At 44.3% G+C, this 21,340-nt stretch overlaps 1 protein-coding gene across 11 annotated transcripts in view; it reads left to right on the top strand.

The window, feature by feature from the left end:
• Positions 1-2,875: 2,875 nt before the first annotated feature.
• LOC125453844 (aldehyde oxidase 1-like) overlaps positions 2,876-21,340 on the top strand; it is a 121,858-nt gene continuing 103,393 nt past the window's right edge. For 5 of the 11 annotated variants that reach the window (XR_009445915.1, XR_009445917.1, XR_009445918.1 and 2 more), the window contains exons 1-3: positions 2,876-3,450; positions 11,466-11,538; positions 16,765-16,861. Coding sequence is in view for 7 of the 11 variants with exons in the window: in XM_059647034.1 (XP_059503017.1) it covers positions 3,397-3,450; positions 11,466-11,538; positions 16,765-16,861 (224 nt within the window). In the remaining 4 variants the exon portion in view is untranslated. Of the gene's footprint in view, positions 3,451-11,465; positions 11,539-16,764; positions 20,128-21,340 lie in introns of those variants that run through there. The other 6 variants (XM_059647028.1, XM_059647031.1, XM_059647029.1 and 3 more) reach the window with 5 other exon arrangements.

Consider the following 21,340-nt stretch of genomic DNA (forward strand, 5'->3'; position numbering starts at 1 on the left):
AACTCTTCGACACCCTGGATCATGACCCCACCCCCGAGCACTAAACCAGCATCTCCAAAGCCATCTACAACCTCATCACCTCAGGTGACCTCCCACCCACAACCTCCAACCTCATCGTTCCTCAACCCCACACCGCCCACTTCAATCTTCTTCCCAAAATCCACAAACCTGCCTGTCCTGGTCGACACATTGTCTCCACCTGCTCCTGCCCTACTGAACTCATCCTCACCTGTCTGGACTCCATTTTCTCCCCCTTAGCCCAGGAACTCCCTACCTATGTCCATGACATCACTCACGCTCTCCACCTCCTCCAGAACTTCCTATTCCCCAGTCCCCAACACCTCATTTTACCATGGACGTGCCAGTCCTGATACACCTGTATTCCCAATGCAGATGGGTTAAATGGCCCTCTGCTTCTTCCTGTCCCGCAAGCCTGACCAGTCCCCCTCAACTGACACCCTCATCCATTGAGCCGAACTCGTCCTCACCCTCAACAACTTCTCTTTCAATTCCTCCCACTTTCTACAGACAAAGGGGGTGGCCATGGGCACCCGCATGGGCCCAAGCAATGCCTGCCTCTTTGTAGATTACGTGGAACAATCCCTCTTCCACACCTACATTGGCCCTAAACCCCACCTCTTCCTCCGTTACATTGATGACTGTATTGGCGCCGCCTCGTGCACCCACAAGGAGCTCGAACAGTTCATCCACCTTACCAACATCTTCCACCCCAACCTTAAGTTCACCTGGACCATCTCTAACACCTCCCTCACCTTCCTGGACTTCTCTGTGTCTATCTCTGGCAACCACCTAGAAACCAATATCCATTTCAAGCCGACTGACTCCCACAGCTACCGAGAATACAACCCCTCCCTCCCACCCACCTTCCTGCAAAAATGTCATCCCCTATTCCCAATTTCTTCACCTCCACCGCAAATTGCTCCCAGGATGAGGCATTCCACTCCTGTACATCTCAGATGTCCTCGTTTTTTAAGGATCACAACTCCCCCCCCAACCCCTGCAGTGGCCGAGAACGCCCTCGACTGTGTCTCCTTCATTTCCTGCAACTCATCCCTCACACCTCCTCCCCGCAATAACAACCAAAAAGAGAATCCCCCTAGTCCTCACATACCACCCCACCAACCTCTGGATCCAATGCATCATCCTCCGACACTTCCGCCATCTGCAATCCGACCCTATGACCGAGGACATTTTTTGCTGCCCACCCTTGTCTGCTTTCTGGAGGGACCACTCTCTCCGTGACTCCCTTGTCCGCTCCACACTCCCCTCCAGCCCCACCACACCCGGCACTTTTCCCTGCAACCACAGGAAGTGCTACACCTGCCCCCACACCTCCTCCCTCAACCCCATTCCATGCCCCAAGATGACTTTCCACATCAAGCAGAGTTCACTTGCACATTCTCCAATGTGGTATACTGCATCCGCTGTACACGTTGAGGCCTCCTCTACATTGGGGAAACCAAGCAGAGGCTTGGGGGCCGCTTTGCAGAAACACCTACGCTCGATTTGCAATAAACAGCTGCACCTCCCAGTCATGAACCATTTCAACTCCCCCTCCCATTCCTCAGATAACATGTCCATCCTGAGCCTTCTGCAGTGCCACAATGATGCCACCCGAAGGTTGCAGGAACAGCAACTCATATTCCGCTTGGGAACCCTGCAGCCCAATGGTATCAATGCGGATTTCACAAGCTTCAAAATCTCCCCACCCCCACCGCATCCCAAAACCAGCCCAACTCGTCCCCGCCTCCCTAACCTATTCTTCCTGTCACCTATCCCCTCCTCTGACCTTAAGCCACACCCCCATTTTCTACCTATTAACCTCATCCTGCCCTCTTGACCTGTCTGTCCTCCCTGGACTGACCTATCTCGTCCCTACCTCCCCACCTACACTCATCTTTATTGACTCCATCCCTGACTCTTTGACCTGTCTGTCTCCTCTCCACCTATCTTCTCCTCTATCCATCTTCAATCCGCCTCCCCCTCTCTCCCTATTTATTACAGAACCCTCTTTCCCTCCCCCCATTTTTGATGAAGGGTCTAGGCCCGAAACATCAGCTTTCTTGCTTCCAAGATGCTGCTTGGCCTGCTGTGTTCGTCTGGCTCCACACCTTGTTATCTGGCATTTTTTACTTATGCAAGATACTATTTACATGTGTTTAAGGCACTGTGAGAGCCTGATAACTGGCCAGTCCCTCATGGGCTGCAGATAAGGCTTTAAACTAAGAAGTAGATAGGTTTGAGAGAGGGGAAATGAAGGTTTACAAAGCAAGAGGATACAGCAGCATTAGTGTGCAGATGTTTGGATAATGATAGCCAGAGCGGGACAGGAAGGGAAAGCATATACAAACAAAGGAAAACAGCAGTAAGTAGAGTCAAAAGGGGAAATAATGTTACAAAAGCCAAAATTTGTGGCTCTTTACTTGAATGCAGCTAGTATTCACAACAAAATAGATGTGGGTAGAATGTCCCTGTAAGGCCAGGGTGCAGTATTTGCTTCCTTTTTGCTTCTTCCCTGTTGTGGCTGTGCCTCATTGTTAAGACACTGGGACTTGAGCTCGTTGTCAGAACTCTGAATTAATGGGAGGAGCATGTTATCAATCATTCATATCAATGCCTGCTGGTTGTATGCGTGACCCAAGAGGCGGGATCTATCAGAAAAGCAATTAGGTGGAGAGAGATTTTGGGATGATCCCATACAAATTTTTTTGTTTCTTAAGTTGTTTGATAAGGTTAACAGAACATGTTCCCACGTCAGCAATGATCTGTGTCTGCACTGTAAACTGTAATGTAATTCTATGTAAGTTAGTGATCAGAATTCCTTCAGATGTACTGCAGGGGGTGCATTGTTACTTGGTACACGATTATTGTGCAGTGTCTGGAACTTGCAGCTGTTTTTAAAGACTGTTCCCTGTTTAGTTTTCCCTGTATTTCACACATGCTGTAATAGGACACTGCAGACCCATGAATCAGTTTTTATTGCTGTATATTTGAGCTAGGAGCCAAGTCCTGTATGTTTACTTCAGTCAGGAATGATTTTGCTGATACACAGTAAGAATGGAGTAATAGAAATGAAGAACAGGCCTAGATAGATCTGGTGCGGCCTGAACAGTTTGTCTGAGCGTGCAAACAGCTGGAAGAATAACAAACAGGATTCTGAACACACTAAAAGCTTCATGTGATCATTCAACAGTGAACTGATGTTTAACAGATTCCAAAGAGCAGCCGTGACATCAACGCGATTTCAAAATCACAGAGACTGATTAACCTGTAATTTGTTGCAGACATTCAACAATATTAAAGGACTTTACTCTTGTCTTTGAGCAAGCAGTAGCCTGGAGGTTCTGAATCAGAGAAGATAGAAAAGTTCTTGGTATGTCTCAACAGGGAATTACAGATGAACTGGTGTTCTTTGTAAATGGGCGGAAGGTAAGACAAAATCCATTAAGAGAACTAACACATACGGGTTTTAAAATTAATGGTGAAAGGACTAAGGATTGTTTCTACACCTGACACTAGCTGACACCTCAGCATCTGAACCAGGCAGTGTTACCATGACATTGTTTGAATGTCTGTACATGTGAATTCATGTTAGTAGAACAAGGTCTTTTCACTTCCACTGCTGCAGTCTGTTTGTTTAGTGATGTAGCTCCATGAGTACATTCACACAGCAAATTAACTTTTACCTTCACCCCAAGATATGGGTTGGGATTACGTGAAAATCCTGACATGCTGAACCCCATGAGAATTGCCTGGGAAGTTCAAAATTCTGACAGACAAACAAACAATTTCCCTGCTCCTTGGGATCTTGCGAAAATGTCTCTAGCCAGAGGCAGAAACATTGGGCAGTTCCTGTTTACTTCACTGGATAGCTACCCAGAAAATGTTAAACAGAGGAAGCCTATTCTAATTCCTGAATAATGACACAACTGACACCACATTTACTTACATTGGACACTTCGACAACACTTCTGACTGCCCTGAACCACCACCTGATCCTTCTGAACTTTGAATAATCACCAACTTCTCATACTCTCAAATACTGCTGATGAACCTCTGATTAGATCCCACCTAAATGGACTATTCTCCCATTACCTGACCTATCCAAATGAAAACAGACACTGAACTGGTCTTTCCCACCCGGTGAACAAAATGAATGGTGAGTTAGTTGGGAAAATATGGCAAGATAGAAAAATGAGACTCTTAACATTCAGAAAAGCTGTCCCATTGTTAAATGCAGGTTTTGAACAACATGAAGCAAAACCCCCAGTGGTAAGTAGGAGGCCTATTTCTATGTACTACTATCTTATTAACTAATCTCACTTCATGTACATGCAGCTTGCTAATGTCCCACACAATAGAAAGAAACTAGAAAATAGAAAGAAACTAAACTTCTATGTCAGCAACAATCTCTGACATAGAAGTCAGAGCAAGTAAGTGGCAGGTCCAGTTTGCTGTTTGTTCTGCTAGACCTTCAACTTGACCAACAGAATCTTAGGGGCTCTACTATTCAATGAGGTCGTTGCTGATCCGATAATCTTCAATTCCATTTTCCTGCCTTCTTACCATAACCCTTGATTATCTTGCTGATTAAAAATCTGTCTGTGCGAGCATTAAATATACTTGATGACCCGGCCTCCATAGGCTTCTTCCACAAAGCTCTCCACATAATCACCACACTCCAAGAGAAGAAAGTCTGTCTCATCTCTGTCTTAAATGAATGATGCCTACTCCGAGATTTTGCCATCTGGTCTTAGGCTCTCCCACAAGGGGAAACAAACCCTCAGCGGCTATCCTGCACAGCCCCCTAACAATCTGTTATGTTTCAATAAGATTTCCTCTTATGCTTCCAAACTCCAATTAGTACAGATCCAATCTACTCAAATTTTCCTCATACAAAAATCCCTCCCTACACAGGATCAACCTAGTGAAACTTCTCTGGACTGCCTCCAATGCCATACACCTTTCCTTATCTAAGAAGACCAAATGTGTTCACAATATTACAGGTCTGATCAAACTAATCTCAGCATAGTTTTACCAAGACTTCCCTAATTTTACACTTCGTTTCCTTCAAAAAAGGACAGCATTCAATTTGCTTTCCCTATTAACTGCTGAACTTGGATGCTAAGTTTTCGTGAGGGGAGTGTTACATTGGTGATTTTCTAGTCCTCAGGAACTTTTCTAAAATCTACAGATTCTTAGAAGATTACTATCAGTGCGTTCACTGTCTCTGTAGCTATTTCCTTTAATATTCTAGGATGCAAGGATGGGATCCAAGGGATGTATTTGCCTTGAGCCCAATTAGTTTGCCTAACAGCTTTAGCTCAGAGTTAATGAGTTGGAGCTGATTTTCAGACACTATGATGCAGAGCGGGGGAGAATTATCTAGATTATTTTGTACCAGCAAAAAGATGCACTTCTTTGGTTTGGACAATGTTGAGGGACAGGAGAGTGTGACTGTGAGTGAGACAGGTAAGGGACTCAATGGCAGGAGTTCCACGTAATCACCCAACATCTGTGAAGTTCTAGATAATAAAGTGTGGAGCTGGATGAACACAGCAGGCCAGGCAGCATCTCAGGAGCACAAAAGCTGATGTTTCGGGCCCACACCCTTCATCAGACTGCAGTGTTCATCCAGCTCCACACTTTGTTATCTTGGATTCTTCAGCATCCGCAGTTCCCATTATCACATCTGTGAAGTTCTGCTAGTCTAGATGAGAGTGAGACGCAAGTTGACTGACCATTACACCATTGTCTAGGAAGCCATTTGGAAGAGGCCGTGGGGTATGTGAGTGGAAAGAATGTATTGGTAATAGAGCTGGGTTGCCTGTTTGGTTCTATCGTTCAGGACACTTGTTCTGTGCTGGAGAGTAACTTTCTATAGAAAGGGGAGGATACAGTCATTGTTCATGTAGGTACAAAGAATGTAGTCATGAACGAGTTTCTGTATTGCCAGTATGAGCAGCTAGGCGTCAAATTATTGAGCAGAACCTCAAAAGTCATAATCTTGCATTATTAGTTCAGCCATTTGCAAATTGGCATAGGACAAATCAGATTAGTGAAATGAATGCATCACTCAAACACTGGTGAAGGAGAAGTGGGTTCTGGTTCGTGAGGCATACACATTAGTACTGTGGAAAGTGGTATCTGTATAGATGGTGCTGGGGCCAGTGTTCCTGTTAACAGCATAATTAGAGAAGTAGAGACAATTCTAAACTGAATAGTTGGGAGATGAAATTTGTGAAGATAAAATAAATCAAAGAGTAAGAGTCAAGGCAACTATTAATTTAGGAAATGATAAGTAGACTGTGACAGTAAGAGATAGAGAATGTGAATTGAAGCTGCAACCATACAAATAAGTTTAGAATTTACAAACAATAAAAAGGATAAAACTAAAGACTCTGTATCTGAATGCACATAGCATTCAAAGCAAAACAGATGAACTGAGAATGTAAATAGAAGGGAATAAGGATGGCCTGGTAGCTATTACAGAGACATAGCTGCAGGATGATGTGAACTGAGACCTGAATTTTGTAGTATATAGGGCATTTAGAAATGATAGTAACATAAAAAGTGGTGAAGGGATGGCTTTGTTAGACAATGGTGGTATTAGCACAATTGAAAGTGATGACCTATGTGCAGTATGTCCAGGAAATAACAAAAATGTGGAAATGGAAAAGTACAAAGGAAAAGGTCACTTTTGAGAGTGATGCACTGGTCCCCTAACAGGAACCATGTAGTGGGATAGGGTGCAAAAGAAGAAATAATGAGAGCCTTTTCAGAAAGGCACGGCGATAATCATGGGAGATTTTATTCTGTAGCATTTCTGCGGAAAAGTTGTATGGGCTAAAGTAGCCAAGATGAGGAGTTCATAGAATTTTTGCAGGATAGTTCCTTAGATCAGCAGGTTCTAGAGCTGACCAGACAGCAGATTATAGTAGACCTTCTATTGCATTATGGGATGATCTTCATAAATGATTTCACGCTGAAGGTGTGCCTCAGCAGCAAGCATAATATGACTGAAATTTACATATTTTGAGGGAGAGGAGAATAGATCCCAATCTAGTTCAGTAAAAAAAGAGCAATTAAGACAGCATTAAAGCAGAGCTGGTTGAACTGATTAAGCAAATTGGGGTAACTGATGGATAAATAGAGATGCAGTGGCAGACATTTTAGGGAATACTTCAAAATATACAGAATAGACACGTTCCACCAAGTGGGAAAAATTCCATGGCACTGACCATAGTTAACTAGAAATGTTAAAGATAGTATCAAATTGAAAGAAAAGCATAGAGTTTTGCATAGACAGGTGGCAGATTAAAAAAAGAACATTGGACAGGATATAAACATCAGCAAAGAATGACCAAAAAGAACGATTCTGAGAGAAAGATAGGCACATATGGGGATTAAGGCTGGGCCTCTGCCGTGGGATGGAAACTCAGGAACCTGTTTGTTCGGATTGGGCTGCAGGCGGAGGGGAAGGGAAGTGGCAATTGTAAAGTGGGGTATCAGTATCTGCAAGTGGGGTGGTACAGTGAAGCTTGGCTGGGAATGGGGTTTAAATGGAAGAGACTGGATGAGATATTAAAGGATATTGTACAAAATGCGGAGGAATGGAATTGTGGGAGATATAGCAGTTTGGATTGGAAATTGGCTTGCTGAAAGAAGACAGAGGGTGGTACTGGAGACCAGTTACTAGTGCTGTGCCGCAAGGGTCGGTGTTGGATCCACTGCTGTTTGTCATTTTTACAAATGACCTGGATGAGGGCTTGGAAGGATGGGTTAGTAAATTTGCAGACGACACTAAGGTCAGTGGAGTTGTGGATAGTGACGAAGGATGCTGTAGATTGCAGAGAGACATAGATAAGCTGCAGAGCTGGGCTGAGAGGTGGCAAATGGAATTTAATGCAGACAAGTGTGAGGTGATGCACTTTGGTCAGAGTAACCGGAAGGCAAAGTACAGGGCTAATGGTAAGATTCTTAGCAATGTAGATGAGCAGAGAGATCTCGGTGTCCATGTACACAGATCCTTGAAAGTTGCCACCCAGGTTGACAGGACTGTTAAGAAAACATACAGTGTTTTAGCTTTTGTTAATAGAGGGATCGAGTTCCGGAACCAAGAGGTTATGGTGAAGTTGTACAAAACTCTGGTGCGGCCGCACTTGGAGTATTGCGTACGGTTCTGGTCACCACATTATAAGAAGGATGTGGAAGCTTTGGAAAGGGTGCAGAGGAGATTTACTAGGATGTTGCCTGGTATGGAGGGAAGGTCTTATGAGGAAAGGCTGAGGGACTTGAGGCTGTTTTCATTAGAGAGAAGAAGGTTGAGAGGTGACAATTGAAACATATAAAATAATCAGAGGGTTAGATATGGTGGATAGGGAGAGCCTTTTTCCTAGGATGGTGACGGCGAGCACGAGGGGGCATAGCTTTAAATTGAGGGGTGAAAGATATAGGACAGATGTCAGAGGTAGTTTCTTTACTCAGAGAGTAGTAGGGGAATGGAACGCTTTGCCTGCCACGGTAGTATATTCGCCAACTTTAGGTACATTTAAGTCGTCATTGGACAAGCATATGGACGTACGTGGAATAGTGTAGGTTAGATGGGCTTGAGATCGGTATGACAGGTCGGCACAACATTGAGGGCCGAAGGGCCTGTACTGTGCTGTAATGTTCTATGTTCTATGATATGAGGAGCAAGCTGGAATGGATTCAGAAGATTGGAGCACAAAGGCAGCTATTTGAACAACACCGTGCGCCAGCTTGTTCAAGTTTTAATCCAATTCTCAGCTCTTTCCTCTTACCTGACATTTTTCATTAAGTATATTTGATTCTCTTTTGAAAGATACAATTAGCAACAGCCAATAAGGCAGCATGTTACAAATCTAAACCGACACTGCACAACAAGGTTTTTCTCATTAGTTGTGTAGGATAAAGATTAAATCCCATTATAGTAATTGATGGGAAGTGTAGTGCGTGCTGACGTGAAAACACACTTAGAATGAGGAATGAGGTATCAGGAATGTTCTCTCCTAACTAAGTTTGAATATAATCCATATGGTAAGAAGATGTTCCTGTTCATCAGTGTGAAGGCAGACTTTCCTCTTAGACCCCTGGAGAGGTTTCCCCACCTTGTTATGGTTCTATACATGAAATCCCAAATCAGTAAAATTCCTGGATGAGGAGGGATGAACAGGCTCCTCCCCTTTACTCACCTGCGCCCCCCCCACTGGTCACAACAAAGTTTAACAATGAATTCCTTTTCTTATGGATACTTATATCCCAGACATAATTGAACTTAGGTTTTAAATGGAACCAATTTAGCCCAGCTTTCATGAGTTAACAAACGAGCGAGCTTACTGCTAAATGTGAGAAGAATTACTTATGCAAATACATACACATGAAATAAAAATAAGAATGAGTCAAAAAAGAAGAAAAAGTTTGAGATATACAGATCAACTACTTGGTTGTGAAGAGTAGATAGCTGAACATTGACCCTGTTATGGTGGACGTTACTGGTAGCATTGCCATTGATGGTTGTATAGTTGACTTTTGAAATTCAGCATTTTGTACCCTGACTGAAGTTCCATTGTCCTGATTTTCCAGGGGATAGTTCTTCAAAGGATCTTCATAGTGACCTTCACAGTAAGCTAACCCTTGAACCTATGGTTGTGCACACAAGAGCATTCAGTCTCTCTAGTTAACTCCAGCAGAGTTGAAACTCGCTTTTTTTTTAACCTTTGCCCTTATACATCAAAGGGAAAAACAACATGTGTCTGCATTTTCCAACGTAATCTGCAGGAGGTGGTTTACAGCTGAGCAGAGGGTGATCAACCCTTGTTATCTTTGTAGCTGCAAAAAGTCATAGTCCAGTATGTTTGAATCTTCTTTTAATACCCTACTAGTTCCACACAAAAACTTGTATACCTATAGTCATGTTGTCCCTGGTACAGTTTGTTAAAAAAAAAAATTTTGGAATCAAGGTCTAAAAAATGCCTGTGATATTTTGGGATTCTAACCTGTCATTGTAACACAATGTATCCGAACCAAACACTGCACAATAAGGATTTTCCTCATTGGTTGTGTAGGATAAAGATTAAGTTCCTTTAAAATAATGAATGGGAAATGTAATGCCTGCAAGTTTAAATATTTGTCACAGTTGAGGTAGCTCATCACTGCATTGGCATGATATTTGCCCTCAAAACCCTAGTTGAAAAGAGATTCCTGTTTACGATCACAATCCATCGTGCTGAATATGAGGTTGGTTGTACTATGTCAAGTCAAGCTATCGCACTGCCATTGTGTTTTTTGAATGTTCCCAAGACGTCTGAATTTGTGAATGAAAGGAGAAAGTGCATTTTATGGAGTTCTTTTTTCAGAGATTGTACACATGAATTTTCCTCAAAGCTGTACATTAGTGAAGTTGCGGCGCAGGAGCTGGAGTTGAAAAGTCCCAGTGGGAAAAGGCCACTGCCTCTTCAGATCATTAATGCAAAGTCTGAGCTCTCGTTAACATAGAACATAGAACAATACAGCGCAGAACAGCCTTCGCACCTCAATGTTGTGCCAATCTGTGAACTAATCTAAGCCCCTCCCCCTACACTATCCCGTCATCATCCATATGCTTATCCAAGGACTATTTAAATGCCCCTAATGTGGCTGAGTTAACTACATTGGCAGACAGGGCGTTCCACCCCCTAACCACTCTCTGAGTAAGGAACCTGCATCTGACATCTGTCTTAAATCTATCACCCCTCAATTTGTAGCTATGCCCCCTTGTACAAGCTGAAGTCATCATCCTCGGAAAAAGGCCCTCCCTATCCAATCCTCTGATCATCTTGTATGTCTCTATTAAATCCCCTCTTAGCTTCCTTCTCTCCAATGAGAACAGACCCAAGTCCCTCAGCCTTTCTTCATAGGGCTTGCACTCCAGACCAGGCAACATCCTGGTAAATCTTCTCTGCACCTTTTCCAATGCTTCCACATCCTTCCTGTAATGGGGCGACCAGAACTGCACGCAAAACTCTAAATGAGGCCGCACTAGCGTTTTGTACAGTTGCAGCATGAAAACACTTATAGCATATTTTCTCTCCCTCTCTCTTTATCTCCCTGACCTCCGTTTCTCTCTTTCTCTTACTTATTTCTCTAAACTGGGTCCCTGCTATGTCTCCTCTCTCTCTTGCTCCTTTTGTTTATACTTTTCTGTCTGACTCCCTCTTTCCCTCCCTCCCCTCTTCATTTCCTTCCTCTGCTGTCTTTTTCACTCTGTTTACATCTCTTGTGCTCCTCCTGCCTGCTTTTCTGTCCCTTTGTCTGTGTGTGTTATCTTTCCTCTCCGTTTATCATTCGTCCTCTCTCTCTCTTGCTCTTGTTCTCTCTCACTCTCATGTTTCCCTCTCATTTTGTCATCTTGTCTTCTCCTCTCATCCTTTCTATTTTTGCAGGTCAGAGAACAGAATGCAGACCCAGAATTGATGTTGCTGCCCTATCTCAGGAAGACTCGTATCCTTTTGCTCTGTAAGTCAGCTTTGTGTTGCAAAATGGGAACTCACACTGGTTCCTATATTGATCAAGAAAGTCTGTCTATAAATCATTGAAGAACTTATAGTGAGGGGCCATTGTCTCGTTTCAAAAAGATGTAGTTTGAACAAATTAACATCCATTAATAAAAAGCAAGTCAGGATATCATTTCTCACTCACTCAGTAATGCCAGTTGATGTAGTTGATATGGTTGACTTTTAACTGTGACACTGAGCTTAGCTCTTAACCATTTTCTGAAATGGCCAACAAGGCACTTAGTTCAAGGACAATTAGAAATGATCAGAAAATACTAGCCTTGCCAGTGACATCAACTTCCTAGAGAAGAATACACTTCAAAAATACATAGCACCTTTGGGTTGTAAAAGATCTTGCTTTTAATCATGCTCCCGTGAAACAATAAAATGAAACAGCGCCAAGCACTGTGATTCTGGACTCTTACTCATCCCTGATGTTACTTGTCACACAGTTGATGGTAGTACCTTTGACTGTCTGTGTGCTGTTTTATGTGTCCCTTTGCCTTTATGAGACTTTACCTTAATGGACTCCAAGTGCGATGTACATATGAAGTTGCAAATCCACCCACTTGTCTGTCTGGTTGGGAATGTAGAGGCAGCACAAACTGAAAACAGTTGCCCTACTCTAATGTTTATTTTATAACTTTTGATGTATTTTATTGTTTTAAATAAGATAATCACACAGTTAATCCTTGAGGAGTGATTGATTCTTAGATCAATATTATTAATATGACATGATGAACAGCAAAGCTTTCAAAGCTTTAACCTACAATGTAAAGGATCTATGACAAGCCCAAAGAGAAACAGTGAAAGAAAATCCTGCAGACCAGTTTTGTGGAATAGTGAGTATAATCTTTGCTGTAAAGAAAAGAGCAGACAGACAGCCCAAAAAGGAAACAAAAATTGCGCGAATTGGATCCTGGAAACAATAGTTACAGAACTGAGTTAGAGCTGCAAGAAAGCTCCTAAAGAAGCTAGAACAAACCAACCACACCAGAGAAAACATTTGAGGCTTGAGAAACCTTTCCTGAAAGTCAGGATTTTAAAAAAAATCAAAAATCCTGCCCTTGCCGTTTGAAAATGGGAAAAAGATGTGAATCCACCACTTTATTTTTCAGTTAAAGAAAATCTAAAAACGATGTTCCTTTTCTTTCTATGAAGACTGGGCAGATTTAAAATTCTTGATGACATTTCTGAAAAGATGAGCTTTTTACAGCAATGAGGTAAAGTTGGCGTAGTCTTATCAGACCTAAGAATTTTAAAAATACAGCTTTTTCCAAGGAGAAAAATGATAAAGCAACAATATGAGAAATTAATGTGTGTGCCAAATTAATCGCAAGCAAAACCAAGGGAAAAGGCATTATTTCAGAATATTCACAAAATTTCTTATTTAGACCTGGAACTCAACATGCCTGTCCAAATTTAAAAGTTCAAAGCTAGGGTTTCTGGACTTGCGTACATCCAATGTGGAAAAGCAAGCCATTAAAATTTGCTTAGGAGTTAAGATTGAAGGTTTACAGAGACTTAATACATCAGGATTAATAATCAAAGAAATAAATGATCTCTAAAAGATATAAACCATGCTGGAAGACCAATTCAGAGCAAGGTTAAACTTCTGTATTCATCAGCTAGAATTCATGTCATTTTGACAAAGGCTTATTGACACCATGCAGCATTTTGTGAGCAGATGCTGTGAAAAAGGATTTATATGATTTTTCAATCAGGGAACTAGTAAATGAAATTCAAAAACAGAAGTTGCTGGAAAAACTCAGCAGTTTTGGCAGCATCTCAGAGGAGAAATCAGAATTAATGTTTCGGGTCCTCAGTTCTGAGGAAGGGTCACTGGGCCTGAAACGTTAACTCTGATTTTTCATCACAGATGCTGCCAGACCTGCTGAGCTTCAGTAACTTCCATTTTTGTTTCTGATTTACTGAATCCTCAGTTATTTTGGTTTTGTTTTTAACAAATAGAATAGTTGAGTTGGTCATCGCATCCATTCCCAAAGGATCTTTCCAAAGAGGTTTGGTATATAAACTGGAGGCATAAACTGTAGGGTGAACAGCTACTGAAGAATGGATGTCAGTACAAAGCAATCCTTGCAGGTTAACAGAGCCAGGCACAAATGTGATGCTTGAAGTAATCAATAGAGCATGTACATATAGTAAGATATTTGGAAAGTCTGCCTTTCTGCATGAACCAAGGAGGTGCACAGCTTTCAATTAATTTTGTGGGGCATGTGGTGGAAAAACCATTGGGGAGGCAGTACACCATACTGGAGGCTGAAACAAGTTAGCTCAGTTGGCTGGTTTACAGCTTCTCTACTCTCTGCTGAAGTAAAGTGATAATAAACCAGCCAGGAACTGGCTATCCCTCCAGCCACCAGAATGAATGTAGTGATAAAGGGAACTGCAGATGCTGGAGAATCCAAGATAACAAAGTGTGGAGCTGGATGAACACAGCAGGCCAAGCAGCATCACAGGAGCACAAAAGCTGACGTTTCGGGCCGAGACCCTTCATCAGAGAGGGGGATGGGGAGAGGGAACTGGAATAAATAGGGAGAGAGGGAGAGGCGGGTCGAAGGTGGAGAGAAAACAAGATAGGTAGAGAGAAGAGATAATGGGAACTGCAGATGCTGGAGAATTCCAAGATAATAAAATGTGAGGCTGAATGAACACAGCAGGCCAAGCAGCATCTCAGGAGCACAAAAGCTGACGTTTCGGGCCTAGACCCTTCATCAGAGAGGGGGATGGGGAGAGGGAACTGGAATAAATAGGGAGAGAGGGGGAGGCGGACCGAAGATGGAGAGTAAAGAAGATAGGTGGAGAGAGTATAGGTGGGGAGGTAGGGAGGGGATAGGTCAGTCCAGGGAAGACGGACAGGTCAAGGAGGTAGGATGAGGTTAGTAGGTAGATGGGGGTGCGGCTTGGGGTGGGAGGAAGGGATGGGTGAGAGGAAGAACCGGTTAGGGAAGCAGAGACAGGTTGGACTGGTTTTGGGATGCAGTGGGTGGGGGGGGGAAGAGCTGGGCTGGTTGTGTGGTGCAGTGGGGGGAGGGGACGAACTGGGCTGGTTTAGGGATGCAGTTGGGGAAGGGGAGATTTTGAAACTGGTGAAATCCACATTGATACCAGTAGGCTGCATGGTTCCCAGGCGGAATATGAGTTGCTGTTCCTGCAACCTTCGGGTGGCATCATTGTGGCAGTGCAGGAGGCCCATGATGGACATGTCATCTAAAGAATGGGAGGGGGAGTGGAAATGGTTTGCGACTGGGAGGAGCAGTTGTTTGTTGCGTTTCCCACTTCCTACAGACTAAGGGGGTGGCCATGGGCACCCGCATGGGCCCCAGCTATGCCTGCCTCTTTGTAGGTTACGTGGAACAGTCCCTCTTCCGCACCTACACAGGCCCCAAACCCCACCTCTTCCTCCGGTACATTGATGACTGTATCGGCGCCGCCTCTTGCTCCCCAGAGGAGCTCGAACAGTTCATCCACTTCACCAACACCTTCCACCCCAACCTTCAGTTCACCTGGGCCATCTCCAGCACATCCCTCACCTTCCTGGACCTCTCAGTCTCCATCTCAGGCAACCAGCTTGTAACTGATGTCCATTTCAAGCCCACCGACTCCCACAGCTGTCTAGAATACACCTCCTCCCACCCACCCTCCTGCAAAAATTCCATCCCCTATTCCCAATTCCTCCGCCTCCGCCGCATCTGCTCCCACGATAAGACATTCCACTCCCGCACATCCCAGATGTCCAAGTTCTTCAAGGACCGCAACTTTCCACTCACAGTGATCGAGAACGCCCTTGACCGCGTCTCCCGTATTTCCCGCAACACATCCCTCACACCCCGCCCCCGCCACAACCGCCCAAAGAGGATCCCCCTCGTTCTCACACACCACCCTACCAACCTCCGGATACAACGCATCATCCTCCGACACTTCCGCCATTTACAATCCGACCCCATCACCCAAGACATTTTTCCATCCCCACCCCTGTCTGCTTTCCGGAGAGACCACTCTCTCCGTGACTCCCTTGTTCGCTCCACACTGCCCTCCAACCCCACCACACCCGGCACCTTCCCCTGCAACCGCAGGAAATGCTACACTTGCCCCCACACCTCCTCCCTCACCCCTATCCCAGGCCCCAAGATGACATTTCACATTAAGCAGAGGTTCACCTGCACATCTGCCAATGTGGTATACTGCATCCACTGTACCCGGTGTGGCTTCCTCTACATTGGGGAAACCAAGCGGAGGCTTGGATACTGCTTTACAGAACACCTCCGCTCAGTTCGCAACAAACAACTGCACCTTCCAGTCGCAAACCATTTCCACTCCCCCTCCCATTCTCTAGATGACATGTCCATCATGGGCCTCCTGCAGTGCCACAATGATGCCACCCAAAGGTTGCAGGAACAGCAACTCATATTCCGCCTGGGAACCCTGCAGCCTAATGGTATCAATGTGGACTTCACCAGTTTCAAATTCTCCCCTTCCCCAACTGCATCCCTAAACCAACCCAGTTCCTCCCCTCCCCCCACTGCACCACACAACCAGCCCAGCTCTTCCCCCCCACTCACTGCATCCCAAAACCAGTCCAACCTGTCTCTGCCTCCCTAACCGGTTCTTCCTCTCACCCATCCCTTCCTCCCTCCCCAAGCCGCACCCCCATCTACCTACTAACCTCATCCCACCTCCTTGACCTGTCCGTCTTCCCTGGACTGACCTATCCCCTCCCTACCTCCCCACCTATACTCTCTCCACCTATCTTCTTTACTCTCCATCTTCGGTCCGCCTCCCCCTCTCTCCCTATTTATTCCAGTTCCCTCTCCCCATCCCCCTCTCTGATGAAGGGTCTAGGCCCGAAACGTCAGCTTTTGTGCTCCTGAGATGCTGCTTGGCCTGCTGTGTTCATCCAGCCTCACATTTTATTATCTTAGGTAGAGAGAAGAGTATAGGTGGGGAGGTAGGGAGGGGATAGGTCGGTCCAGGGAAGATGGACAGGTCAAGGAGGCGGGATTAATGAATGTAGTGTCCCGTTGTCCAGAGCATCACCCTAGATCCACTAACCCAGTATTCATCTGTAATCTTTACTGTCCAGTCAGATTTTCCAAGCCTGTTTGCAAGTAGTAATATATAATTGTGAATTTCAATTGAAACTTTCCCTTGACTTGTGTGCTTTCAGTCAAGCTAACAGGAACTAAGTATGGCTGTGGTGGAGGAGGCTGTGGATCGTGCACTGTGATGATTTCCAAATATAATGCCCAAGAAAAGAAGATTCTGTATCCTTATCTTAAGTGTTTAAGCACTGTCATTGTGGGATCCTCCATTGAGATAGAGCAGACTGAAGCAGGCACAACCCAGTTCTGTAAATCAGTGCAAAAGGTAAAGGAAGGAAAAGGATCGACTAGAATCACAACAGTGTCAATGAACACCCTAGACTGAAACACTGAATAATGAATAATGAAAGATTCTTTGCCTAGATGTTTGAGGAACATGAAAATCTTGTGGTCCAACATACTTGCATCAGATTTCAGAAACCTCATGATGAGACAGAGAACCAGATAGAGAGTAACAGAGGGAAAGTGAGATGGAGAGAGAGATGGACAAGTAGGAGAGTAAGACAAATCGAAACAGAGACATTGAGAGAGACCAAGGGTGAAACTTTAACGGACCTGTTTGCAATTGAAAGGATCTTTTCTGTAGCTCTTTAACTCGTCTGCGGGCATTAAATTCTTAGCTTCAGGTTTTCTTACCAATCGCAGGATACAGTTATGATGTAAACCTGCACGCAATCAATGAAGGCTCTCTATTTAAAGGGACCTTACAAGGGTTAGATTATTTACAAAAAAGCTCACTGCTGAACCAAATTGAAGGCAGAGATGGAAGGTGTCTCAGGAAGGTTGTCCTTTTTTTTTAAAATTCTCTGCTGCAAGTCATATAGGAGGAGCTCAGAACCAGCAGATAGATTATCTCCTCTGTGAACAGGAGGAGAAAGCCAAGAATCCAGTGAATACAGTGTGGCTGGAAGTAGTGGAAGTTGTGATTAGCAGGAATGTGATTGGGACCACAACCTGATTCACTGTAGTAAAAGGTTACATGATCTTTTCTTATCCAGAAAGTCGAGTGTTCATCTGATCAACATTTCTTGCAATGAACACCTTCCTATCTCTCCAGGTACCTCCTCAAAACTCCACCTGAATGGATGACGCTCATGTTCACTTTCATCCTATTGTTTTTCACACTTTGCAGCCATCCTCAAAAGTGTTCATTTAAATCTTTGTGTAAATTTTACTTCTCATACTCACATTACCTGTGCCTTTGGTCATCATAGAAGAGAGCACAACACCTGGGAGATGCAGAAAACCAGTGGCAGGAAACCTGACTGCACTGGAGGTGGACATCTTGGTGATTGGAAGGTGGCACAGATAGGGTCCTGTTGCAGCATTAAGTAATGAACTTTTACTTGGCACTTTGTACTCACTCATATCGAATTAATGCCAGTACTAATCAAAGTGTCGTAGTATGCACTATGTTGATTTTTGTAACCTTTTCCCATGTCAGCACTAACTCATCTCTCTGTTCTCTCACAGGTCTGCCAAGGCTGCTAAAGAGTTATGCTGGAGGATGCTAAGGGGTTCTGGAGGGAGGGAGGAGGATGGTCTGTAATGCTGACTCACGCAGACTCTCCATTAGTTCAGATATTCACAGCTTGCAGCAGCACAGATAAGCCAGTCTGTCACATAGTAAGGAGCACATCATGTGAGCAGGTAACAGGGTCAGCAGTGGAGAGATCCATCAGAAGCTGCAGAAGATCTCTAACTCTATTCAGTTGGCTGTAGAGAGTTTGGACTCATTAGTGCAAAGGGAACTTACACAACAGAGGTCGGAGCGTGTTTCTCCCTGTGTGCTTCAAAGCAGTGAGCATCCTAGGTGAGAGAGATTGGAGGACTTGCTCTCAGACATGAATTCCATGATGTCTTGGGCATTTGAGCTGCTTTGTGCCTCCTTGGGAAGAGTGCAGAGAGAATCAGACAGTTCCATCCACAGACTCCATGATAGGCTGGATCAACAGTTTACTTACCATGACTGGCACTTCATACAGAATGGAGCAAACTCTCGCCATGGTGGTTTAACATCTCACTGATATCCAAAGGAAAGTGCAGGAGGAACATGAGAGGGGGTATGCAGTTCTAAAGGTGCTCCCACTTCTCACTCCTGGTCACTCCCTCAGCTGCTGACACAGAGACTTCCTGCCCCATTAATAGAGTTTGCCTCTGCACAAGTGCTGGTGGAGCAATTTCTGATATGGCACTCATGGGCTCCAAATGTTCTCTAAGGGCCTCTTATCTATTTAAGTAGGGAAATGAGCAGCCTGCTTGCAGCTCTGCTGAAACCATATGCATTGTGCCTTGCCAGAGCTACTGTAAAAGAAGTGGATGAAAAAGACTTAATCATTGTACCAAGGAGATTGTACCAGGTGGCTCAGTGGGTAGCACTGCTGCCTCGCAGCACCAGGGACACAGGTTCGACTCCAGTCTTGGACGACTGTGTGGAGTTTGCATGTTCTCCTTGTGTTTGTGCGGGTTTTCTCTGGGTGCTCTGGTTTCATCCTACAATCCAAAGATGTGTGGATTGGCCATACTAAATTGCCAGTAGTATTCAGGGATGTGTAGATTAGGTGGGTCATAGCAGGGTGGGTCTTGGTCGGATGCTCTGAGAGTTGATGTGGACTTGTTGGGCCGAAGGGCCTGTTTCCACACTGTAGGGATTCTATGATTCAGTTGGGTGTGTATGGCAATGTTAATCGTGCTATATTAAGGTTTATTCCAATGAATGATGGAACTTGATTTGAAATTCAAGTTCTTTTGGCCTGGACTTTGTTGCAAATGCCATTCTCCTGAAACAGAAGCCTTCAGGTGAATGTTATGATCAGGTTTGACAAGAAGAATGAGGTGTGAATGCTATGATTGAATTGTTGAGTGTCAGAATGAATTGTGTTTGGGAGGGGAAGGGGGCTGGTTGCTCGCACATGCCACGCACACCACACATATGCACTCAGAAAAGGGTGCCTAGATGTTGAGGAAGTGGAATTTCCTGAGATTAGTGACTGAACCAAGAGTACCTAGATTGTCACGTGTTAGCAGCCACTGTAGGGTAGCTGGCAGCCTTCTCTGTTTGACTGGTCACGTCAGTGGATAAGGTTCACATAATTGGTTTGGAAAACAGCCCCTTGTTCTTGATTTTATCTGTGTTCCGTGATCTTTTCCATTTTTCAACTGCAGCATCGTCTACAAAGTGCATTTGTCTATTGCAAATTGTGAAATACTAGTGATGTCACCTGTGGATCCCTGGATGGACCCTGAGGAAAAGAAAGGGGATGACTAAGGTGATCTTAACTACCACTGGCAATGTATTCTCAGGTAGCCCTCTTGGAAAGAAATCTTCTTCCAGGGACTTCGCAAATGTCAGCTATGACCAACCACAAAAGCATCAGCCTCCTGCTGTCATATTGAGGAAAGTCAACCTCTGTATATCGACCTTCAAGGTCAGTTCTTTCAGGCTCGGGCTTGATATCTATTTCCTCTGTCTTGTGGAGCTGCATGTTATGGTGTTTTTGCTACTCCTGGTTCCTGGTGCTGCTGCTCATCAGTTGCTGCTCCTGTTCTTGTCAGAGGATCAGTTTACCGTTAACTTACATAACTTACCTCCCTGCTGCAGTGAATGGGGCTGTTGAGATGAAGGCGAGTCGTCTCCAAAGTGGCTGAAAGCATTTCCACACTCTGAGAAATTACCACAATACAGTAACTTCAGGCTGTCAGAACTCAAGCGCGAGCAGAAGCTGCTGCCTATAGCATGCTGTTTTTTTGAGACATTTGTGAGTTTCACAATTCAATATGCCTCATTGTGCTCGCACACCATTGGCCCTGGCAGGTCTCTCACATTTTGGAAATCTGTCTGTTAGTGCCTGGAAGCTGAGATAAATTCTCAGTTAATATTCTATTGAATATTCCGGTTGTTATCCAAAAGCCTGTCAAGTGTTTCCCCACTCAACTGTGAATCCGACCAGAGTAAGTTTAAGATCATAAGAACATAAGAAATAGGAGCAGAATTACGCCATTCGGCTCATAAGTCTGCTCTGCCGTTTGATCGAGGCTGATATGTTTCTTAACCCCATTCTCCTGCCTTCTCCCTGTAACCCTAGATCCCCTTACCAATCAGGAACTGATTTGGGCTCTGTTTAATTACACACAATCATGATGTGTTTCTCAACCCAAAACCATGTTTTGCATTTTTAAACCCATAACTACACCAAATATGTGCCTGACTTTGGCTGTTATAACTTTGACCAGAGAGAGAGAAACCGGATAGCAGAATCAGGAACAGATATGTGGAGAGAGAAAGGAGTCCAGAAATGGCATGACAAACTGAAAAGAAGGCATAGAAAAAGATAAAAAAACATGAAAGGGGAGACAGACAGAGATTTGAGGAGAGACAAAGTGAGAGACAGTGTGACAGAGAGTAACAGCGATAAAAGGACAAATGAAATGAAAGGGGTGAGAGAGAGATTGTGATGGATTTGTTGAGAAAGAAAAGGGAGATCCAGAAAGAATGAAAAGGAGAGATGTTGTAGTTCTCCTGGAGATTGACAGGTGCTTGTCCATGTCAGTTGCTTCTGATGTTTCAGTCTGCACTGACAGTCAGTGCAATGTGCTGGGATTCTCACATGGAGAGTGGACAGATGGAATTGGAGCAAAGAG

The sequence above is a fragment of the Stegostoma tigrinum genome, chromosome 7, assembly GCF_030684315.1.
Source record: "Stegostoma tigrinum isolate sSteTig4 chromosome 7, sSteTig4.hap1, whole genome shotgun sequence".
NCBI lineage: Eukaryota > Metazoa > Chordata > Chondrichthyes > Orectolobiformes > Stegostomatidae > Stegostoma > Stegostoma tigrinum.